Consider the following 17,793-nt stretch of genomic DNA (forward strand, 5'->3'; position numbering starts at 1 on the left):
TTAAGTCTAGTGGATGCTCTCAGGTCTCCATGACAGCCCATAAGCCCAACTTTCTTAACTGGGAGGAAGCATCTGATGAAAGACCTCCCCTCCATGGTGTTCTGGGACCTGAAACAAAAGCAGAGGGGCATGGCCACCTCCTCCACCATAGTGGGTGTGCGGGCAAAGGAGTGGTGAAGCACCAGGGCCTGACCCTGGGTGGGCAGGCCTGGAAGCCAATGGGAGTGACAGGTCTCTGACAGCAGCACCAAGAGACCTCATCCTCCTCCGCCTGAGTCATCGCTGCCTCTCGCCTCCCCTCTCCAGAGATCAGAGTTGGAGAAGCAATTAGAGCTCAATTATCCTCACACGGAGAGAACGGACCAGGTGGAACTCACCTCAGCCACACAGCCAGTCTGTGGAGGGGCTGAAAGCCAAGCTTTGTTCCTTTGGGGAAAACAGAAAGTCTTAGTCCTGTGCAGACTGAGTGCCTCTAACCCTGAAGACATCAAGGTGAACAAATTCAGCATTAAAAGGTAGGTACTTTAAAATAATTTTCAAATTAAGAAAAAGCCAGGTCTGGAATGAAAGGATGAGGGAGAGACAGTGAATAATAGTGAGAACTTGACTACTCCAGGGAGGGAAAGACCTGGCAGGCTCACATTCCCCAGGCTGCAATGACAGTTTTCCTAGTAGGGACGCTAAGGACGGCCTGAGGGTCAGGAGTGGGGCTCAGGGCCCAGGCTGGAGATCAAGGACGCGGCCCGAGGCCAGGTCCTCTCTGCACGACCTCGCCAAGGCCGCCAGGGTCTGCGTGTTGAGCCGCTTCCGGGGAGCCCCCAAAGGCTGGTCCGGGTGGGGCCCGCAGGAGCCTGCCCTCCTCCGTGGGAGGTTCCGGCTGGTCCTTATCCCCTCCTGGGTACAGCCGCGCCTCGGGAACTCCGAGGGACCCACGCCCGCTCAGAGGCGGGGAGTGCAGTGGACGTGCGAGCCCGCCGAGCCCGCGAGCAGCCCACCCCGCGGGGCGCCGAGGGGGACGCCCGGGGTCTGGATGGCTCCTCTCTGGCCGCCGGGCCCTGCGCCCTCAGTCTGGAGCTCAATACCCCCTTCTGGAAAATGGGCACAGTTATGTTTTGTGTTGATCGTAGGAGGCCCGGCTACAGGGAGGAGGGGGTGAGGGGCGGTGCGCCGCTCCCAGGCGGGAGATGACCCTCTAGCGCCACCGCGTGGCCGAGGGAGCGCATGGAGCCCGGCCGGAAGGGATGGCGATTGCAGACTTCCCAACCACCGCGAACTGAGAACCACCACAAGGGTTTCCGAAGGGAGCAGCAAGCCAGGAACGCCGGAGCTTGGCGAACTGGTGTAATATTAAAGTAATGGCGGCTAGCAACTATTGAAGGTTTGTTACGAGGCAAACACTGTGCTTAACACTTTCTAGTCCTTTTCTCTTGTAAACTCGTATTAATCTTTTTTTTTAAAAATTAATTAATTAATTAATTTTTGGCTGCGTTGGGTCTTCGTTGCTGTGCGCGGGCTTTCTCTAGTGGTGAGCGGGGTGGGGGGGGGCTACTTTTCGTTGCGGTGCGCGGGCTTCTTATTGCGGTGGCTTCTCTTGCTGCGCAGCACGGGCTCTAGGGTGCGCAGGCTCAGTAGTTGTGGCGCATGGGCTTCGTTGCTCCGCGGCATGTGGGATCCTCCAGGACCAGGTCTCGAACCCGTGTCCCCTGCACTGGCAGACGGACCCTCAACCACTGCGCCACCAGGGAAGCCCACTTATTAATCTTTGAAGCGGGTACTATTATTATTCCCATCTCACAGAGGAGGAAACTGAGGTTTAGAGAGAAGTCCACACTTGATGAAGAGAGCAGACCCATCACAACCCCCAACATTTTACAAGCTAGAGACTTGGAAATGTGGAGAGAATGTCCCAGTTTTCGGTGGAACTGAAATAATCAGGGCTTTGAAGGCCCTCTCATCCCCCAGTACGCAGCTTACTCCTGTGTCCCTGCTCCTGGGAGTGGCCTCCACCTTTCCCTCTATTTTATAAAGAATGGTATCTGTAACCACAAAGGTCAGAAGCCAAAGGACAGAGCTTTTCTTCTGTGATATCCAGGAGCCTTGGCAGAGAAATGTACTTTGGGGCTTGAGAATCAGAGACAGAGGAAAGCTGAGTAGTTACGAGCATCCTGGAAGGGTGGGGAAAATCCTACATTACAGAAGGCCTGGGTTCCAGGCCCTGCTCTGCTTCCAACTGGCTATGTGATCTTGGGCAAGTCCCTTCTCTTCTCTGGGCCTCAGTTTCCCTCCTGTACAATGTACATTCTTCTAGATGATCTAATAATCCCTTTCCTTCCCCCCACCCCCAGCCTTCCTAACCCTCTTCACACCACCCCTGCCCAAACTGGCTCTGACATTCCAGAAGCAGCCCTGAACTGAGGTTGAAGGTCTCAGGTGGGAGTTGCGACCCATCTCTGAGTTTCCTCCTGAGTTCTGGGCCCTGGCACTAGGCCCTGGCAGGGCACCTGGCCTTGGCAGCTCAGGGCCATCAGAGGGGAGAAAAGCCCTGTGCCTCTGAGAAAGGCCTCTGGGGGGCCTGCATTGTGATGACCTCATCCACTCTGTGACATCATCCTCTCTCCCACCCCCACTCCTCCCTGATCAACTGCTCTGCAAACAACCATCAGTCTGAATCCCAAAGGCCTGAGAAAGTCTGTTCTCCAGTACCTGCTGCTGATCTTCTGCCTCAGCCAGCAAGAAGCACCATGAAATTGGAATTCACCGAGAAAAACTACAACAGCTTCGTGCTGCAGAACCTGAACAAACAGAGAAAACGCAAAGAGTACTGGGACATGGCCCTGACTGTGGACCACCATGTCTTCTTTGCACATCGCAATGTGCTGGCTGCGGTCTCTCCACTGGTGAAGAGTCTCATCTCCAACCACGACATGAAGACCACTGATGAGCTCTTTATCACCATTGACCCCAACTACCTGAGTCCGACCACGGTGGACCAGCTCCTGGACTACTTCTACAGCGGAAGGGTGGTAATCTCAGAGCAGAATGTGGAAGAGCTGCTTCGTGGGGCCCAGTATTTCAACACACCACGCCTTCGAATTCACTGCAATGACTTCCTGATTAAGTCCATCCGCCGTGCCAACTGCTTGCGCTACCTCTTCTTGGCTGAGTTGTTTGAGCTCAAAGAGGTATCGGACTTGGCCTACTCTGGCATTCGCGACAACTTCCACTACTGGGCCAGTCCTGAGGCCTCCATGCACTTCATGCGCTGTCCACCTGTCATCTTCGGCCGCCTGCTCCGAGATGAAAACTTGCATGTGCTCAACGAGGACCAGGCTCTCAATGCCCTCATCAATTGGGTATACTTCCGGAAGGATGAGCGGGAGAAGTATTTCAAGAAGTTCTTTAATTACATCAATCTTAATGCTGTCTCCAACAAGACACTGATGTATGCCAGCAACAAGCTGATGGGCGTGGAGAACAGCTCAGCCCACTCAACCCTGATTGAGAGTGTCCTTGTGGACCGCAAGCAGGAGAGGCCAACCAGCCTGCTGAGCTACCAGCGGAAAGGGGCCCTGCTTGATTCGGTGGTCATCCTAGGTGGCCAAAAGGCCCACGGCAAGTTCAACGATGGAGTGTTTGCTTATATCATTCAGGAGAACCTGTGGTTGAAGCTCTCAGAGATGCCCTATCGGGCAGCAGCACTTAGTGCCACCTCTGCTGGTCGCTACATCTACATCTCTGGTGGTACCACTGAGCAGATTTCAGGGCTGAAGACGGCTTGGCGGTATGACATGGATGACAACTCCTGGACCAAGTTGCCCGACCTGCCAATTGGGCTTGTCTTCCACACCATGGTGACCTGCGGGGGGACAGTGTACTCAGTGGGTGGGAGCATTGCCCCAAGGAGGTATGTCTCTAACATCTATCGCTATGATGAGCGCAAGGAGGCCTGGTGCCTGGCAGGGAAGATGAGCATCCCTATGGACGGCACAGCCGTGATCACCAAGGGTGACCGGAACCTGTACATTGTCACTGGGCGGTGCTTGGTTAAGGGCTACATCTCCCGGGTCGGGGTGGTGGACTGCTTTGACACCAACACTGGGGACGTGGTCCAGTGTATCACCTTCCCCATTGAGTTCAACCACCGGCCTCTGCTCTCTTTTCATCAGGACAACATCCTCTGTGTGTACAGCCACCGGCAGAGCGTGGAAATCAACCTGCAGAAGATAAAGGCCAACAAGACGACTACCTCAGTGCCTCTCTTGCCCAACAACTGCCCCTTGGATGTGTCCCATGCTATATGCTCCATTGGAGACAACAAGGTGTTTGTATGTGGAGGTGTCGCCACAACCAGTGATGTCCAGACAAAGGACTACACCATCAATCCAAACGCCTACATGCTGGACCAAAACGCAGGCGAGTGGAAGACCCTGGCCCCCCCACCAGAGGCACTGGACTGCCCTGCCTGCTGTCTAGCCAAGCTGCCTTGCAAGATTCTTCAAAGGATTTAAACGGCTTTTTAAGTGGGAGAATAAGTAAATGCATTATTATTCACAATTTAATGAGAGAGAGAAAGAGAAGAAGATGGCCTGTTGGTTCCTTCTTAGTCTTTGTTTGGCCGTAAAGGTGGAGATGCTGGGCTACAGCTACCCCCAGTGGGGGGAAATTCACGGCCACTCTGTCACTGGAGGGATCCAAGCTGAGGCTGGAAGAGTCCCTGATGTGTGGGATCAAGACATCTCCTGGGTAGTGGCTCCCAGTGGGTGGAAATTCAGGGCTACTCCGTCACTGGAGAGATCCAAGCAGAGACTGGAAGGGAATCCCTGGTGGGTGAGATTGAGGCATCTCCCAGGCACTGGCCAAGGTGATGTCTGGAAGGCCCCCTATTCTATACCCCTGTAGTCACCTTGCGGGCATCTGCTAGACTGACAGTTAAAGCATTTACTTAGAGTTGTGAAGCCTCAGACTCCTCCAACACTCATTTCCCTTGAGTCTGCCTAGGAAGGCAGGGGAGGGCCAATCTCAGGTCTGGGAGAGGAGCCTCCTGGGCTGGGGAGGGGGAAGACAGTGTGAGCCAGGCTCAGGGATGCGGGCAAAGGGAGTGGGGTTGGGATGGGAGGGGAGGCAGGGTTACTTGGCTGTTGTGCTTGGCCATGCAGCTATGGTGTGTTTGTGTCTCATTTGTGGGAAAGTTGGGGGTTTACTTACAATTGTTTCCAGTAAGCAAGGTTCATTGGGAACTTTCTCCAGGAATACAAGTTCTGAGGAGCTGGGGGTGGAAGAGAGGCGAGTAATGGGAGAGAAAAAGGAAACTGCATCTCTGTTGGAGAGAAGATTGGCGATAAGGCGAGATGACGGGATGAGAGACAGGATAGTGTTGCAGTTAGGGGTCTGGACACTGGGGACAGATGGCCTGGTTCAAATACCAGTTCCATTACTTACTGGGTAATCCTGGGAAAGCTGTTGACATCTCTGTGCCTTAGTTCCCTTATCTGTAAAAGGGGGACAATAAGAGCACCTACCTCACAGGGTGATGTGATGTGCAAAATGCCTAGGACAGTCCTTGGCATATATTAAAGTGCTGTAGGAGTACTTTTTGAAAAGAAAAAAAAGAGGAGTGAGGCAAGGGTCTAGGTTCTTGGGTCCTTATATTAAGTTAGGTTCCATAAAATGTTCTTTGAGACTCCCTACCTCAAAGTCTTAGTGAGCTCTCCTCAATTCTAACTCCCTCTTCCCTTTCATTCGTGTACTTGCATATAATCCTCAACAGTTTAGAAGAAACTGACTCACGTCCTCGAACACTATATATAATCCTCATTCACCCATTCACTCGTTCATTCATGAATGTACTTGTCCACTCATCAATTCACACACACACACACACACCAGTCACTGAGGCCTCTCTGCAGGTCCCTGTGCCAGTGTGTATTACACTTACAGCATGGCTCATGTTAGACTAACTACATACATAAAGCCCCGCAAAGCTAGTGGCTACTGTATTATACAGTGCAGGACACTTTACATATCCTCATGGTTCAAATCTGCTCCATCCCCTGCCTTTTCCCACTCAGTCCTGCTTCACCTGCTTAGCGGCATCTTCCTGACTTCCCTGACAGGTGGCCTCCCTCTTCAAAGCCTACCCCTCTGCCCAAGTCTTACTTTCCTCCTTGCAGGCCAGGACCTTGGATGTCACAGCTGATGCGCTCTCCCCTGGAACTTCTCCCACGTTTCTCACTTCTCCAATCCTGGGCAGCCCCCGACTCTGCTCACCTCATTGCGTCCCCCAGCTGGAAGAACAGGGTCTTACAGACCCACGCAGCTAAACCCAGCTGCCCCATCAGCACCCCACCAGGCTTGGCTGACCCCAGAGTCACCTCTTATGACATCGGATGCCATTCCCTAGTGCTGATTCTCCAACCTTCTCTGGTGTCCTGGGGCCCGGCCCTTCCTTTCTCTTTCTTCTCAGCCACTTACCTCTCATTCTGCCACCAGAACTCCAAAGAAATAGAGGTCAAATTACCTAGCACCATAAACGATCCCTTATCCCCCAGAGCTTCTGCTGCTTTTCTGCACCTCAGAGGAAAAGGTGTCCTTCCATGATTCAAAGCTGACCCCTCCCTGTCTCTCTTTTTTTTTTATATACATTTATTTATTTTATTTTTTATTTATTTATTTTTGGCTGCATTGGGTCTTCGTTGCTGCACTCGGGCTTTCTCTAGTCGCGGCAAACGGGGGCTACTCTTTGTTGTGGTGCGCAGGCTTCTCATTGCGGTGGCTTCTCTTGTTGTGGAGCACGGGCTCTAGGCACGCGGGCTTCAGTAGTTGTGGCACATGGGCTCAGTAGTTGTGTCTCGTGGGCTCTACAGCGCAGGCTCAGTAGTTGGGGCACACGGGCTTAACTGCTCCATGGCATGTGGGATCTTCCCGGACCAGGGCTTGAACCCGTGTCCCCTGCATTGACAGGCAGATTCTTATACCACTGCGCCACCAGGGAAGCCCCCCTCCCTGTCTCTTCATTCTGTGACCTCACAACTTTTCAGGCTCCCCAGTGCCCGTCTCTCTCCACATCCGCTTCCTGATGTCTTCTCTTCATCCCATAAAGGTTCTCCTATCAAGGTTCTTCTATCCTGAAAACAAACCCTCCTCAGTTCTGAGGTCCGCCTCTTGCTATCTGTGCATATCTCTCCTCAGCTGAGCTTCCTAAATGTTGCTTCTGCTCTCTGGCTCCAGATCAATCTCTAACCCACTCAGTCTGGCTTCTGTTCCCACCATGCCACCAAACTGTCTACTGATGACACTGTCCTCTGTCTTTTTCTCAGCATTCTTTCTATTCCTTGCAGTACTGGACAGTATTGGGCACTCCCACCTGCAGCAGAATCACTAGAGTGCTTGCTAAAATGGGAGATTTTTAGCATAGTGGGATTATAATTTGATATATTAACCAATGTGGCCTTTCCTTCCTCCTTCCCACATTAAAATTAAACCATGAGGCTGAAGCATCAGGGTTTATCACCTTGAGGAGGCTGACACAGCTGAATGTAGGAATCAGAGTCCAATTCTTTTGTTGCTAGGGGAACTTTAGCAATTCATAGCAGAGATTATGGTCTTGAAAGACATGACTTTTGTACTACAATCCAGGTCTTCAAACTGGGGTACATGAAGTCTTTCCAAGGGAAATTCAGACATTCATAGTTTTAAGGGAATCAGTTTCCAGATCCTCAACTTTTTCCTAAAATTGATCTGAGAATACACCTGTGGTGGAGATTTCATTCTAGCTCCCTTTTCCCATCTTCCCTTTCAAAATTATCTGTCAAACATTTTACACACACACACACACAGAGCAAACTTTAACCATCCCAAATCTTCCCAGGATGCACTGCCCCGGATGCCACGTAAGGGTATAAACTGGTGTCAGTGAAGTGTCGGCGAAGACTCCTTTCATCAAGACACCAATATCCAAAGAAGAGTTTGTTGTATTTATCTGGCTTTTCTAGACAGTGTTTCTGCCAAGGTGTGAAATCTGGTGTTAGAAACTGGGGTATTTTGGTCCAAGTTGGTTTTTTCAGAAATGTTAAATAGCACAATGGTATGATGACATATTTTTAAAAGCTTTATTGAGGTGTAATTCACATACTACAATTCACCCATTTAAAGTATAGAATTCAATGGCTTTTATATATTTACAGAGTTGTACAATCATTGCCACAATCAATTTTAGAACATTTTCATCGCTCCAAAAAGAAACCTTGTACCCCTTACCTATAACACTCCAACCCCCTCATTTTCCCAGCCCTAGGCCACCACTAATCTACTTTCTGTCTCTATGGATTAGCCCATTCTAGACATTTCATATAAAATATGACCTTTTTTCTAGCTCTCACTTAGCATAATGTTTTCAAGGTTCATCCATGTTGTGGCATGTGTCAGTACTTCATTCCTTCTTACAGCTGAATACTATTCCATTGTGAGGTTATACCACATTTTATGTATCCGTTTATCAGTTAGTTGATGGACATTTGGGTTGTTTCCACTTCTTGGCTATAATGAATAGTGCTCTATGAACATTTGTGTACAAGGTTTTGTGTTCACATATGTTTTCATTTCTCTTGGGTATATACATAGGAATAGAATTTTTAGATCAAATTTTAACTCTATGTTTAACCATTTGTGGAACTGCCAGACTGTTTCCCAGAGGAGCTGCATCATTTTACATTCCCACCTACCATCTATGAGGGTTCTAACTTTTCTGCACCCTCACCAACACTTCTTATTATCTGTCTTCCCAAATATAGTCATCCTAGTGGGAGAATGTAACATCTCATTGTGGTTTTGATTTGTATTGCCCTGATGCCTAATGATGCTGGATATCTTTTCAGGGGCTTTTTTTTTTTTTAATTAATTTATTATTTATTTATTATTTTATTTTTGGCTGTGTTGGGTCTTTTTTTCTGTGCGAGGGCTTTCTCTAGTTGCGGCAAGCGGGGGCCACTCTTCATCGCGATGCGTGGGCCTCTCACTATCGCGGCCTCTCTTGTTGCGGAGCACAGGCTCCAGACGCGCAGGCTCAGCAGTTGTGGCTCACGGGCCTAGTCGCTCCGCGGCATGTGGGATCCTCCCAGACCAGGGCTCGAACCCGTGTCCCCTGCATTGGCAGGCAGATTCTCAACCACTGCGCCACCAGGGAAGCCTCAGGGTCTTATTTTTGATTACAGTTGTTTAATAACCTTGCCTCTTCTGTGCTCAACTGTTAGCAGAGAAAGTATTACTCTTGAGGAAGAGTTCTGTGAAGACAAAACAAAGATAGCATGGCTCAGAAACATGACAGTTGTAGTGCATTATTTCATTCAGGCCACAGAATCATGACAAGTCTCTATGCCTTCCTACCTAGCCATCTATCTTAGAATATTTAAGATTTTTTAAAGTATGTTAGAAAATATCCACTACCAAGCATGTCCTCTCTGCATTTTCACCATTCTCAGTAATAAGAAAGCACTCCCATTCTCCTGGGTCTATTTGCATATTTGGTACCATTTAAAGGATGACATAAAAAGTTCCACATTTATTTTCTTTTTTTTTTAATCTTTTAAAAAATTTATTATTTAATTTATTTATTTTTGGCTGCGTTGGGTCTTCGTTGCTGCGTGCGGGGTTCTCATTGCGGTGGCTTCTCTTGTTGCAGGGCGGGCTCTAGGCACGTGGGCTTCAGTAGTTGCGGCGCATGGGCTCAATAGTTGTGCCTCGTGGGCTCTACAGTGCAAGCTCTGTAGTTGTGGCACACAGGCTTAGTTGCTCCGTGGCATGTGGGATCTTTCCCGGACCAGGGCTCGAACCCATGTCCCCTGCATTGGCAGGCAGATTCTTAACCACTGCACCACCAGGGAAGTCCCCCACATTTACTTTCAAAAGAACAGTGTTATATCTTTGAGCAAAAGTAAATATATCAACTGTAAGTTAGAACGCTTATTGGGAATTCCTTGGCACTCCAGTGGTTAGGACTCCGCCCTTTCACTGCTGAGGGCCTGGGTTCAATCCCTGGTCGGTGAACTGAGATCCCTCAAGTGCACAGCATGGCCAAAAAAATTAAAATTAAAAAAATCAAAACAAAATTTGGGACTTCCCTGGTGGTCCAGTGGTTAAGACTCTGTGCTTCCACTGCTGGCGGCGCGTCTCTGATCCCTGGTCGGGAAACTAAGATCCCACATGCCGTGCAGTGCGGCCAAAAACAATTTTTTTAAATTTTATTATTAGAATGCTTTATTCAGACTTGTAAGAAACATTTAAAACCTTTTTTATTAGGGATATAACACACATAGAAAAGTGACAATACATAATTGTATAGCTTAACGAATTATTGTAAATATTGTAAATATCCATGTAACCACTACTGAGTTCAAGAAATAGAATGTTGCCAATACGTCAAAAGTCTCCTATGTGGCCCCCTTCCTGATTATATCCCTTCTCTCCCCTCTGACCTTTATGATAATGCCTTCCTTGCTTTTCTATATAGTTTACCATCTAAGTAAGCATTTCTAATACACAGATTAGTTTAGCCTGTCCTTGAACTTTACATAAGAGAATTGTACAGTGTGAATTATTTTGTGTCTGGCTTCTTTCAGTCAAATTGTTTTCACAGTTGATCCATGTTGTTGTATGTAGGTGTAGTTCTTCCCATCCCTCTTCTATATAGTTTTCTGTCATATGAATGTATCCTTTCATTTATCCAGTCTCCTGTTGATGGACATCTGGGTTGTTTCCTGTTTGGACAATTACAGGCAATGCTATTCTTGTGAATGTATCTTGGTGCACGTGTACTCAAGTTTATCTGGGACATATACCTAGCAGTGGAATTGCTGTCTTCATTTCTAGATAATGCCAAACTATTTTGCAAAGTGATTGTGCCAATTTACATTGCCATCAGCAGTACATGAGAAGTCCTGTTGTTTCTACATGCTTGCCAGTACTTGGTATTGTCCGACTTTTATTATCGCCGATCAGATTATGAAGTATTATCTCCATGCAGTTTTAATTTGCATTCTCTTGATTGATAATTATGGGTTAAGCACCTTTTAATGTTTACTGGACATTTGGATTTCCTCTTTTGTGAAATCTTTGCTTTTTTCTATTTGGTTGACTATTTTCTCTTTTTGACTTGTTGGAATTCTTAATATAGACTGGATATGAGTCCTTTACAAGTTTCAAATGTGGTAAATATCTTCTTCCACTCTGTGGCTTGCCCTTTCACTCATAATGGTATATTTTAATTTTAGTTAGTCTGATTTGTCTTTTTGTTTTTGGTTACTGCTCGTGATACTTGAGGAAACCATTCTCTACCCAGAGGACACGAATATCCCATATGGATATATAATTGTCCCAGTACCAATTTTCCCACTTCTCTGCAGTGCCGACATGCTTATGAGCTCTCTTATTCCATTAGTCTATCCGTCTGACCTTATGCCAGTACCACAGCCTCCATTTCTATAGCTTTAACATATCCTATACAGTTTAGAATTCATTTGTCAAGATCAATTTGGATTTTGGTTGTGATTGCAATGAATTTACAGATCAATTTAGGAAAATTTCATATATTTAGATTATCAGTTTTTAAAATTCACGGAGGTGGTATGTTTCCATTTTGGGGAGTCTTCTTTAATTCCTCTTAAAGTTTTATACTTTGTAGAGGTCTTACACAACTTTTGTTAGATTTATTCCTAGGTATTTGATGTTTTAAAATTAACAAGTGTTATTAAAATATATATAGTTATGTATATTATATATAATATTCTTTTAAAAATATGTAGTATTCTTTTAAAAATTCATTTCCTCTTTTTATAGTTAGTCTATAGAAATACAGTTGATTTCTGTATATTCATTATGTATTTAGCAGATTGTAGGAGATGTTTAGATATTCTAGATGTGAGCCCTTTATCAGTTGTACATGTGGTAAATATCTTCTCTCCACTCAATATGAATCACAGCTCTAAATGTAAAATGTAAAACTACAAAACTTCTGGAAGAAAACATGGACAAAATCTTTGTAATTGGGGGTTAAGCAAAGATTTCTTAAATACGACACCAAAAGCATGATCCGTTTAAAAATTGGTAAATTGGACCTCATCAAAATGAAAAACTTTTGCTCTGGGAAAGGCGCTGTTAAGGGGATGAAAAGACAAGCCGCATATTGAAGAAAATATTTGCACATCACCTATCTGACAAAGGACTTGTATCCAGAATATAGAAAGAATTTGTAATAATTTATTTGGAGATATTTCCATAGTTTCCATATACACAATTATATCATGTATAAATAATGACTTGTTTTTTTTTAAGGAAGTTCCCTCTATTCCAAGTTGCTAAAAGCTTTTATTGTGATAGATGTTGAATTATCAAATATTTTTCTGAATCTATTGAAATGAGCATGTTTTTTCCTTGTTTTAGGACAATTCACTTTTATTAATTTGTCAATGTAAAACCATCCATCCATTCCTGGGATAAACCTAACTTGCTTATGACATATTACATATATATTTTTATATAAAATACAATATACATTTATATAATTATTAGCCTCAGTAATTATATAATTTCTTTAAAATATTACCGGATTCCATCCACTATATATTCACTCAGGTTTTTATTTGTAAAGTTCTCATATGGAGCTATTGTAAACGGTATTTTCAATTTTTTAGTTTCTAATAATACACTGCTAGTACTATATAGAAATACAATTGATTTTTGTGTGTCGACCATATACCTTGCAACTTTGCTAAACTCACTTATTTTAGGAGTTTATTGGGTAGATTTCTTGAAATTTTCTATGTAGACAATCATGTCATCTACAAATAGGGACAAATTTATTTCTTCCTCTCTAATCTGTATGCCTTTTATGTCTTTTTCTTGTCTTGCTGTGCTGGCTAGGACTTCCAGTACAATGTTGAATAGGAATGATGAGTGGGAACATCTTTGACTTATCCCTGATCCTAGGGGGAGAGCATTCAGTCTTTCACCATTAAATAGGTTTTTCATAGATGTCCTTTATCAGGCTGAGGAAGTTCTGCTCCATTCCTAGTTTGCTGAGATTTTATAATATATATATTATACATATATATTATATATATATAATATATATATTATATATATATAATTTATTAAAATGTTTTTACTAGCTATAGGAATATTCAGTTCTATTTCTCCTCGTGTTATTTTTTTTTTTAATTAATTAATTTATTTATTTATGGCTGTGTTGGGTCTTCATTTCTGTTTGAAGGCTTTCTGTAGTTGTGGCAAGCGGGGGCCACACTTCATCACGGTGCACGGGCCTCTCACTATCACGGCCTCTCTTGTTGCGGAGCACAGGCTCCAGACGCGCAGGCTCAGTAGTTGTGGCTCACGGGCCCAGTTGCTCCGCGGCATGTGGGATCTTCCCAGACCAGGGCTCGAACCCGTGTCTCCTGCATTGGCAGGCAGATTCTCAACCACTGCGCCACCAGGGAAGCCCTCGTGTTATTTTTAAGTTGTATTTTCTAGGAATTTCTCTATTTCATTTACATTTTCAAATTTATTAACATACAATTGTCTGTATATACTTTTATGATCTTTATAATCTCTTTAGATTCTTCAGTGATCCTATTTTTATTCCTGATTTTGAATTTTTTAAAAACTTTTATCAGTCTCACATAGGTGCCTTTATGACTTTGGATAGTCAGTAGTTTCTTAGATATTACCAAAAACATAAATGACCATCATAAAAATTAAAAACTTTTGTGCCTCAAAGGACACCATCAAGAAAGTGAAAAGACACAAATGGAAAAAATATTTGAAAAGCACATATATGACAAGGAACTTGTATTAGAATATATAAGGAAGTCTTACAACTCAGTAATAAAAGGGAAAAAAAGCAATTTAAAGATGGGCAAAGGATCTGAATACATTTCCTCAAAGAAGATACACACATAGCTAACATGCACATGAAAAGATGCTCAATATCATTAGCCATCAGTGAAATGCAAATCACAACCACAATGAGATGCCACTTCATACCCACTAGGATGGTTATAATAATTTTTTTTTTTTAATTTTTGGCTGTGTTGGGTCTTTGTTGCTGTGCGCAGGCTTTCTGTAGTTGTAGCAAGCGGGGGGGCTACTCTTTGTTGCAGTGCGCGGGCTTCTCATTGCAGTGGCTTCTCTTGTTGTGGAGCATGGGCTGTAGAGCACACGGGCTTCAGTAGATGTGGCACGTGGGCTCAGTAGTTGTGGCTCACAGGCTTAGATGCTCCGCAGTATGTGGGATCTTCCTGGACCAGGGCTTGAACCTGTGTCCCCTGCATTGGCAGGCGGATTCTTAACCACTGCGCCACCAGGGAAGCCTAGGTTATAATAATTTTTTAAAAAAACAGATATGAAATATTAGTGAGAATGTGGAAAAACTGGAACCCTCAAACAATGTTGGTAGGAATGTAAAATAGTACAACCACTTTGGAAAACAGTCTAGCAATTTCTCAAATGATTAAACATGCAGTTACCATATGACCCAGTAACATATATACTGGGTATACATACCCATTAATTTCATTCCTAGGTATGCATACTCAAGATAAATAAAAACGTATATGCACACAAAAACTTGTACGTGAATGTTCATAGCGGTATCATACATAATAGTTAAAAAGTTGAAATAACCCAAATGCTCGACTCATAAATAAATAAATGTAGAATATCCATATAGTGGAATATTATTAAGCCATAAAAAGGAATGAAGTACTCACACATGGTACAACATGGATGAACCTTGAAAACATTATGCTAAATGAAAGAAGCCAGTCACAAAAGACCACATGTTGTATAATTCCATTTTTATGAAATGTCCACAATAGGCAACTCTACAGAGACAGAAAATAGAAAATTAGTTGTTGCCTAGAGCTGGGGGATTTGAGAGTACTGAGAAGTAGAGACTGAAAGTACAAAGTTTCTTTTGGGGGTAATAAAAAGGTTCTAAAATTGATAGTGGTGATAGATGCACAATTCTGTGACTATACTAAAAGCCACTGAATTGTATACTTTAAATGGGTGAATTGTATGGTATGTGAATTTTACCTCAATAAAGTTATTAAAAAGATACCATGCCTCTGTCTCGGTCATTCTTTCTTTCTTGGATTGCTCACTCTGGAGGATGTCAACTTCTGTGTCATGAGCAAGCTTTTGGAGAGGCCCATGTGGCAAGGAACTGAGACTTCCTGACAACAGCCATGTGAGACAACCTCATGGGAGATGCCCCTCAGATTCCTGACTCTCAAAAACTATGTGAAATAATAAATGTTTGTTATTTTAAGGTACTAAATTCTAATTACACAACAATAGATAATACAAGCCCATCAAGATTTTTAAGACATGATGTTCTAATAAAATTTTACTTTTTCTATTTAGTAATATTTAGTAATTATAAAATTTTCTGGTATATTTTGTTGCTTTGGTTAAATGTATACTACTAATAATGATGTCAATGCAAAACAAAATTTTAACATTCAGAGCCTTATTATGGTCATAGGATATTTTAAACAGTTAATTATATTACATATTTTTGTTACCAAGAAGTATGATAGGGGCAAGTGTTGGAATGGTAGTATGTGTTCATGGAGCAAAAGTAAGAATCTGAAATTTAATATTAATGAAAAGCTTTATCATTTTTTAATGGATTATGGTATCAAATCACTATGGTATTTAGATGCTACCAGATACATTTAAAAGAGCAATGCAATGATTTTATTTGAAAGGATCACTATTACAAGATATGAGAAATTATATCCCTTGCAACTAATTAAGTTATGAAAAAAATTAGATGTCAATTTAAAAACGCACAAGAGGCATGTAGATTTTAACAGTTCCTTTAGGGAGCGTTTCTTTTTTTTTCTTTTTATCTTGCTTGGAGTTCATGGTGATTCTCTTAAATCTGTGGTTTGATTTCCTTTACCAATTTTGGGAAATTCTTAGCCATTTTCTCTTCCAACATTGCTCCATTCTTTCTCTATTCTCCTTGCTAAAATTTTTTTTAAATTAATTAATTTTTGGCTGTGTTGGGTCTTCATTGCTGCGTGTGGGCTTTCTCTAGTTGTGGTGAGCGGGGGGGCTACTCTTTGTTGTGGTGCATAGGATTCTCATTGTGGTGGCTTCTCCTGTTGTGGAGCATGGGCTCTAGGCGTGCAGGCTTCAGTGGGTGTGGCATGCGGGCTCAGTAGTTGTGGCTCACAGGCTCTAGAGCGCAGGCTCAGTAGTTGTGGCGTACAGGCTTTGTTGCTCCGCGGCATGTGGGATCTTCCCGGACGAGGGCTCAAACCCGTGTCCCCTGCGTTGGCAGGCAGATTCTTAACCACTGAGCCACCAGGGAAGTCCTCTCCTTGCTAAAATTACATTATAAAACCTGTCCCTCATATCCCATGTTTTTTATGCTCTTTTCTGTGGTTTTCATCCTTTTGATTCTGTTTCAGCTTGGATATTTTTCTGCTCTGTCTTCTGGTTCACTAATTCTCTTTTCAGCTATGTCTAATCCACTATTAAACCTATCCATTGAACTCTTAATATCAGATACTGTAAATTTTAGTTCTCAAAATTTTAAACTGCTGAAATTCTCATTATTTTAATTCCTTGAAGTCTTTAATCATAGCTAGTTTAAAGTCTAGGTCTGATAACTCCATTATCTGAATCCTCTGGAATTTCTATCATATGCCTGTCCTTGAAAATATTTCTGAACATGTTTTGTCTTTTCATGCTTATTTATTTTTGGATGAAATTTTTTTCTGTTAGAGAGAATTTACTCTTGCTTTTGGCAGGCAGCTCTAAGGTAAGGGCACTAGAAAGCCTGGATCACTTTAATTCAATCAAGGCCTTTTCCCCCTTTATTCCTAGTAGGTAGCCCTTTGGGGTCCCAACAAAAAGCCTGGTACATTTATCAGGGCCCCTTCTTCTTGGTAGGCCCTCAACTATTTTCTTCTCCCAGCCTTGTTTATTGAAAACGCTACTCAGCTTCTCAGCCTCTGCTTTTACAACTAACAGTCTCCTTGAGGGGAAAAATGGCTCCAAATGTTAGGCTCACTTTTCTTGGCTTCCCTCCCCTTCTAGAACTTTGGCCCACAATTCCTCACTGCTTTGGTAGTCCTCTGATGCCTTCAAAGATTTTTAAAACTTTTTGCCCAGATCTTCTAGTTGTTTTCAGCAGAACAGTTGGCCCAAAACAACTTGCTCACCATTGCTGGAATTAGATCTTCCTCTCTCCTGAACTTCAGACTTAGATTTCCAATATCCCGTGGAATGTCTCCTGAATATCCCACAGGTCCCTCGTGCTCAGTATGTCCACACTGAACTCTTCATTTGTCTCATCTCCTCCCATTCCACACAACCGGCTTTTCCTGTTGTGGCTATTTCTGTTCGTGGTTTCACAAGCTATAAAAGTTATCTGTGAATCTCCTCTCTCTCTCTGTGCCTCCTCTCTCTGCTATTACTTACCAAGTATTATACTATGTATATTACCTCCATTATTTTCCTTCCACCTGAGCCCACTGCTCTGTTTCCTAGAATATCATACTTGGCCCCCTGCATCTCCCTCCTGAACCACTGCAGCAGTCTTTCCTAACTGTCCTCCCTGCTTTCAGAACCCTCTGCCATGCTAACTGCCTGAGCTGCCAGAAGATTCTTCCAGAACAGGGTTCTGACCAAGTCATTGGCCAGGTAATGTCCATCAAAGGCTCCCCACAGCTTCTTCAAATTTAGTAATAATCCTCACCTGGGCTCTCAAGTCCTCCATGATTT

General features: G+C 43.8%; 1 protein-coding gene and 1 long non-coding RNA gene across 2 annotated transcripts; one reads left to right on the plus strand and one right to left on the minus strand.

The window, feature by feature from the left end:
• Positions 1 to 1,074: 1,074 nt before the first annotated feature.
• Positions 1,075 to 13,195, plus strand: CCIN (calicin). Its single transcript, XM_082402349.1, has 2 exons — positions 1,075 to 1,378; positions 2,664 to 13,195. The coding sequence occupies exon 2, from the start codon at positions 2,742 to 2,744 to the stop codon at positions 4,506 to 4,508; it is 1,767 nt and encodes a 588-aa protein (XP_082258475.1). The 5' UTR covers positions 1,075 to 1,378; positions 2,664 to 2,741; the 3' UTR covers positions 4,509 to 13,195.
• A 629-nt stretch (positions 13,196 to 13,824) lies between these two features.
• On the minus strand, positions 13,825 to 17,760 carry LOC309633489. Its single transcript, XR_014247564.1, has 2 exons — positions 14,760 to 17,760; positions 13,825 to 14,360 (listed from the first exon to the last, which is right to left on the minus strand). It is a non-coding gene; the product is annotated as an uncharacterized lncRNA (long non-coding RNA).
• Positions 17,761 to 17,793: the final 33 nt, after the last annotated feature.

Source organism: Balaenoptera borealis (genome assembly GCF_965194805.1).
Source record: "Balaenoptera borealis genome assembly, chromosome: 8".
Lineage (NCBI taxonomy): Eukaryota > Metazoa > Chordata > Mammalia > Artiodactyla > Balaenopteridae > Balaenoptera > Balaenoptera borealis.

Excerpts from the sequence above, each read along its gene's own strand:
- CCIN (XM_082402349.1), top strand. The coding sequence starts at position 2,742 with ATGAAATTGGAATTCACCGAGAAAAACTACAACAGCTTCGTGCTGCAG.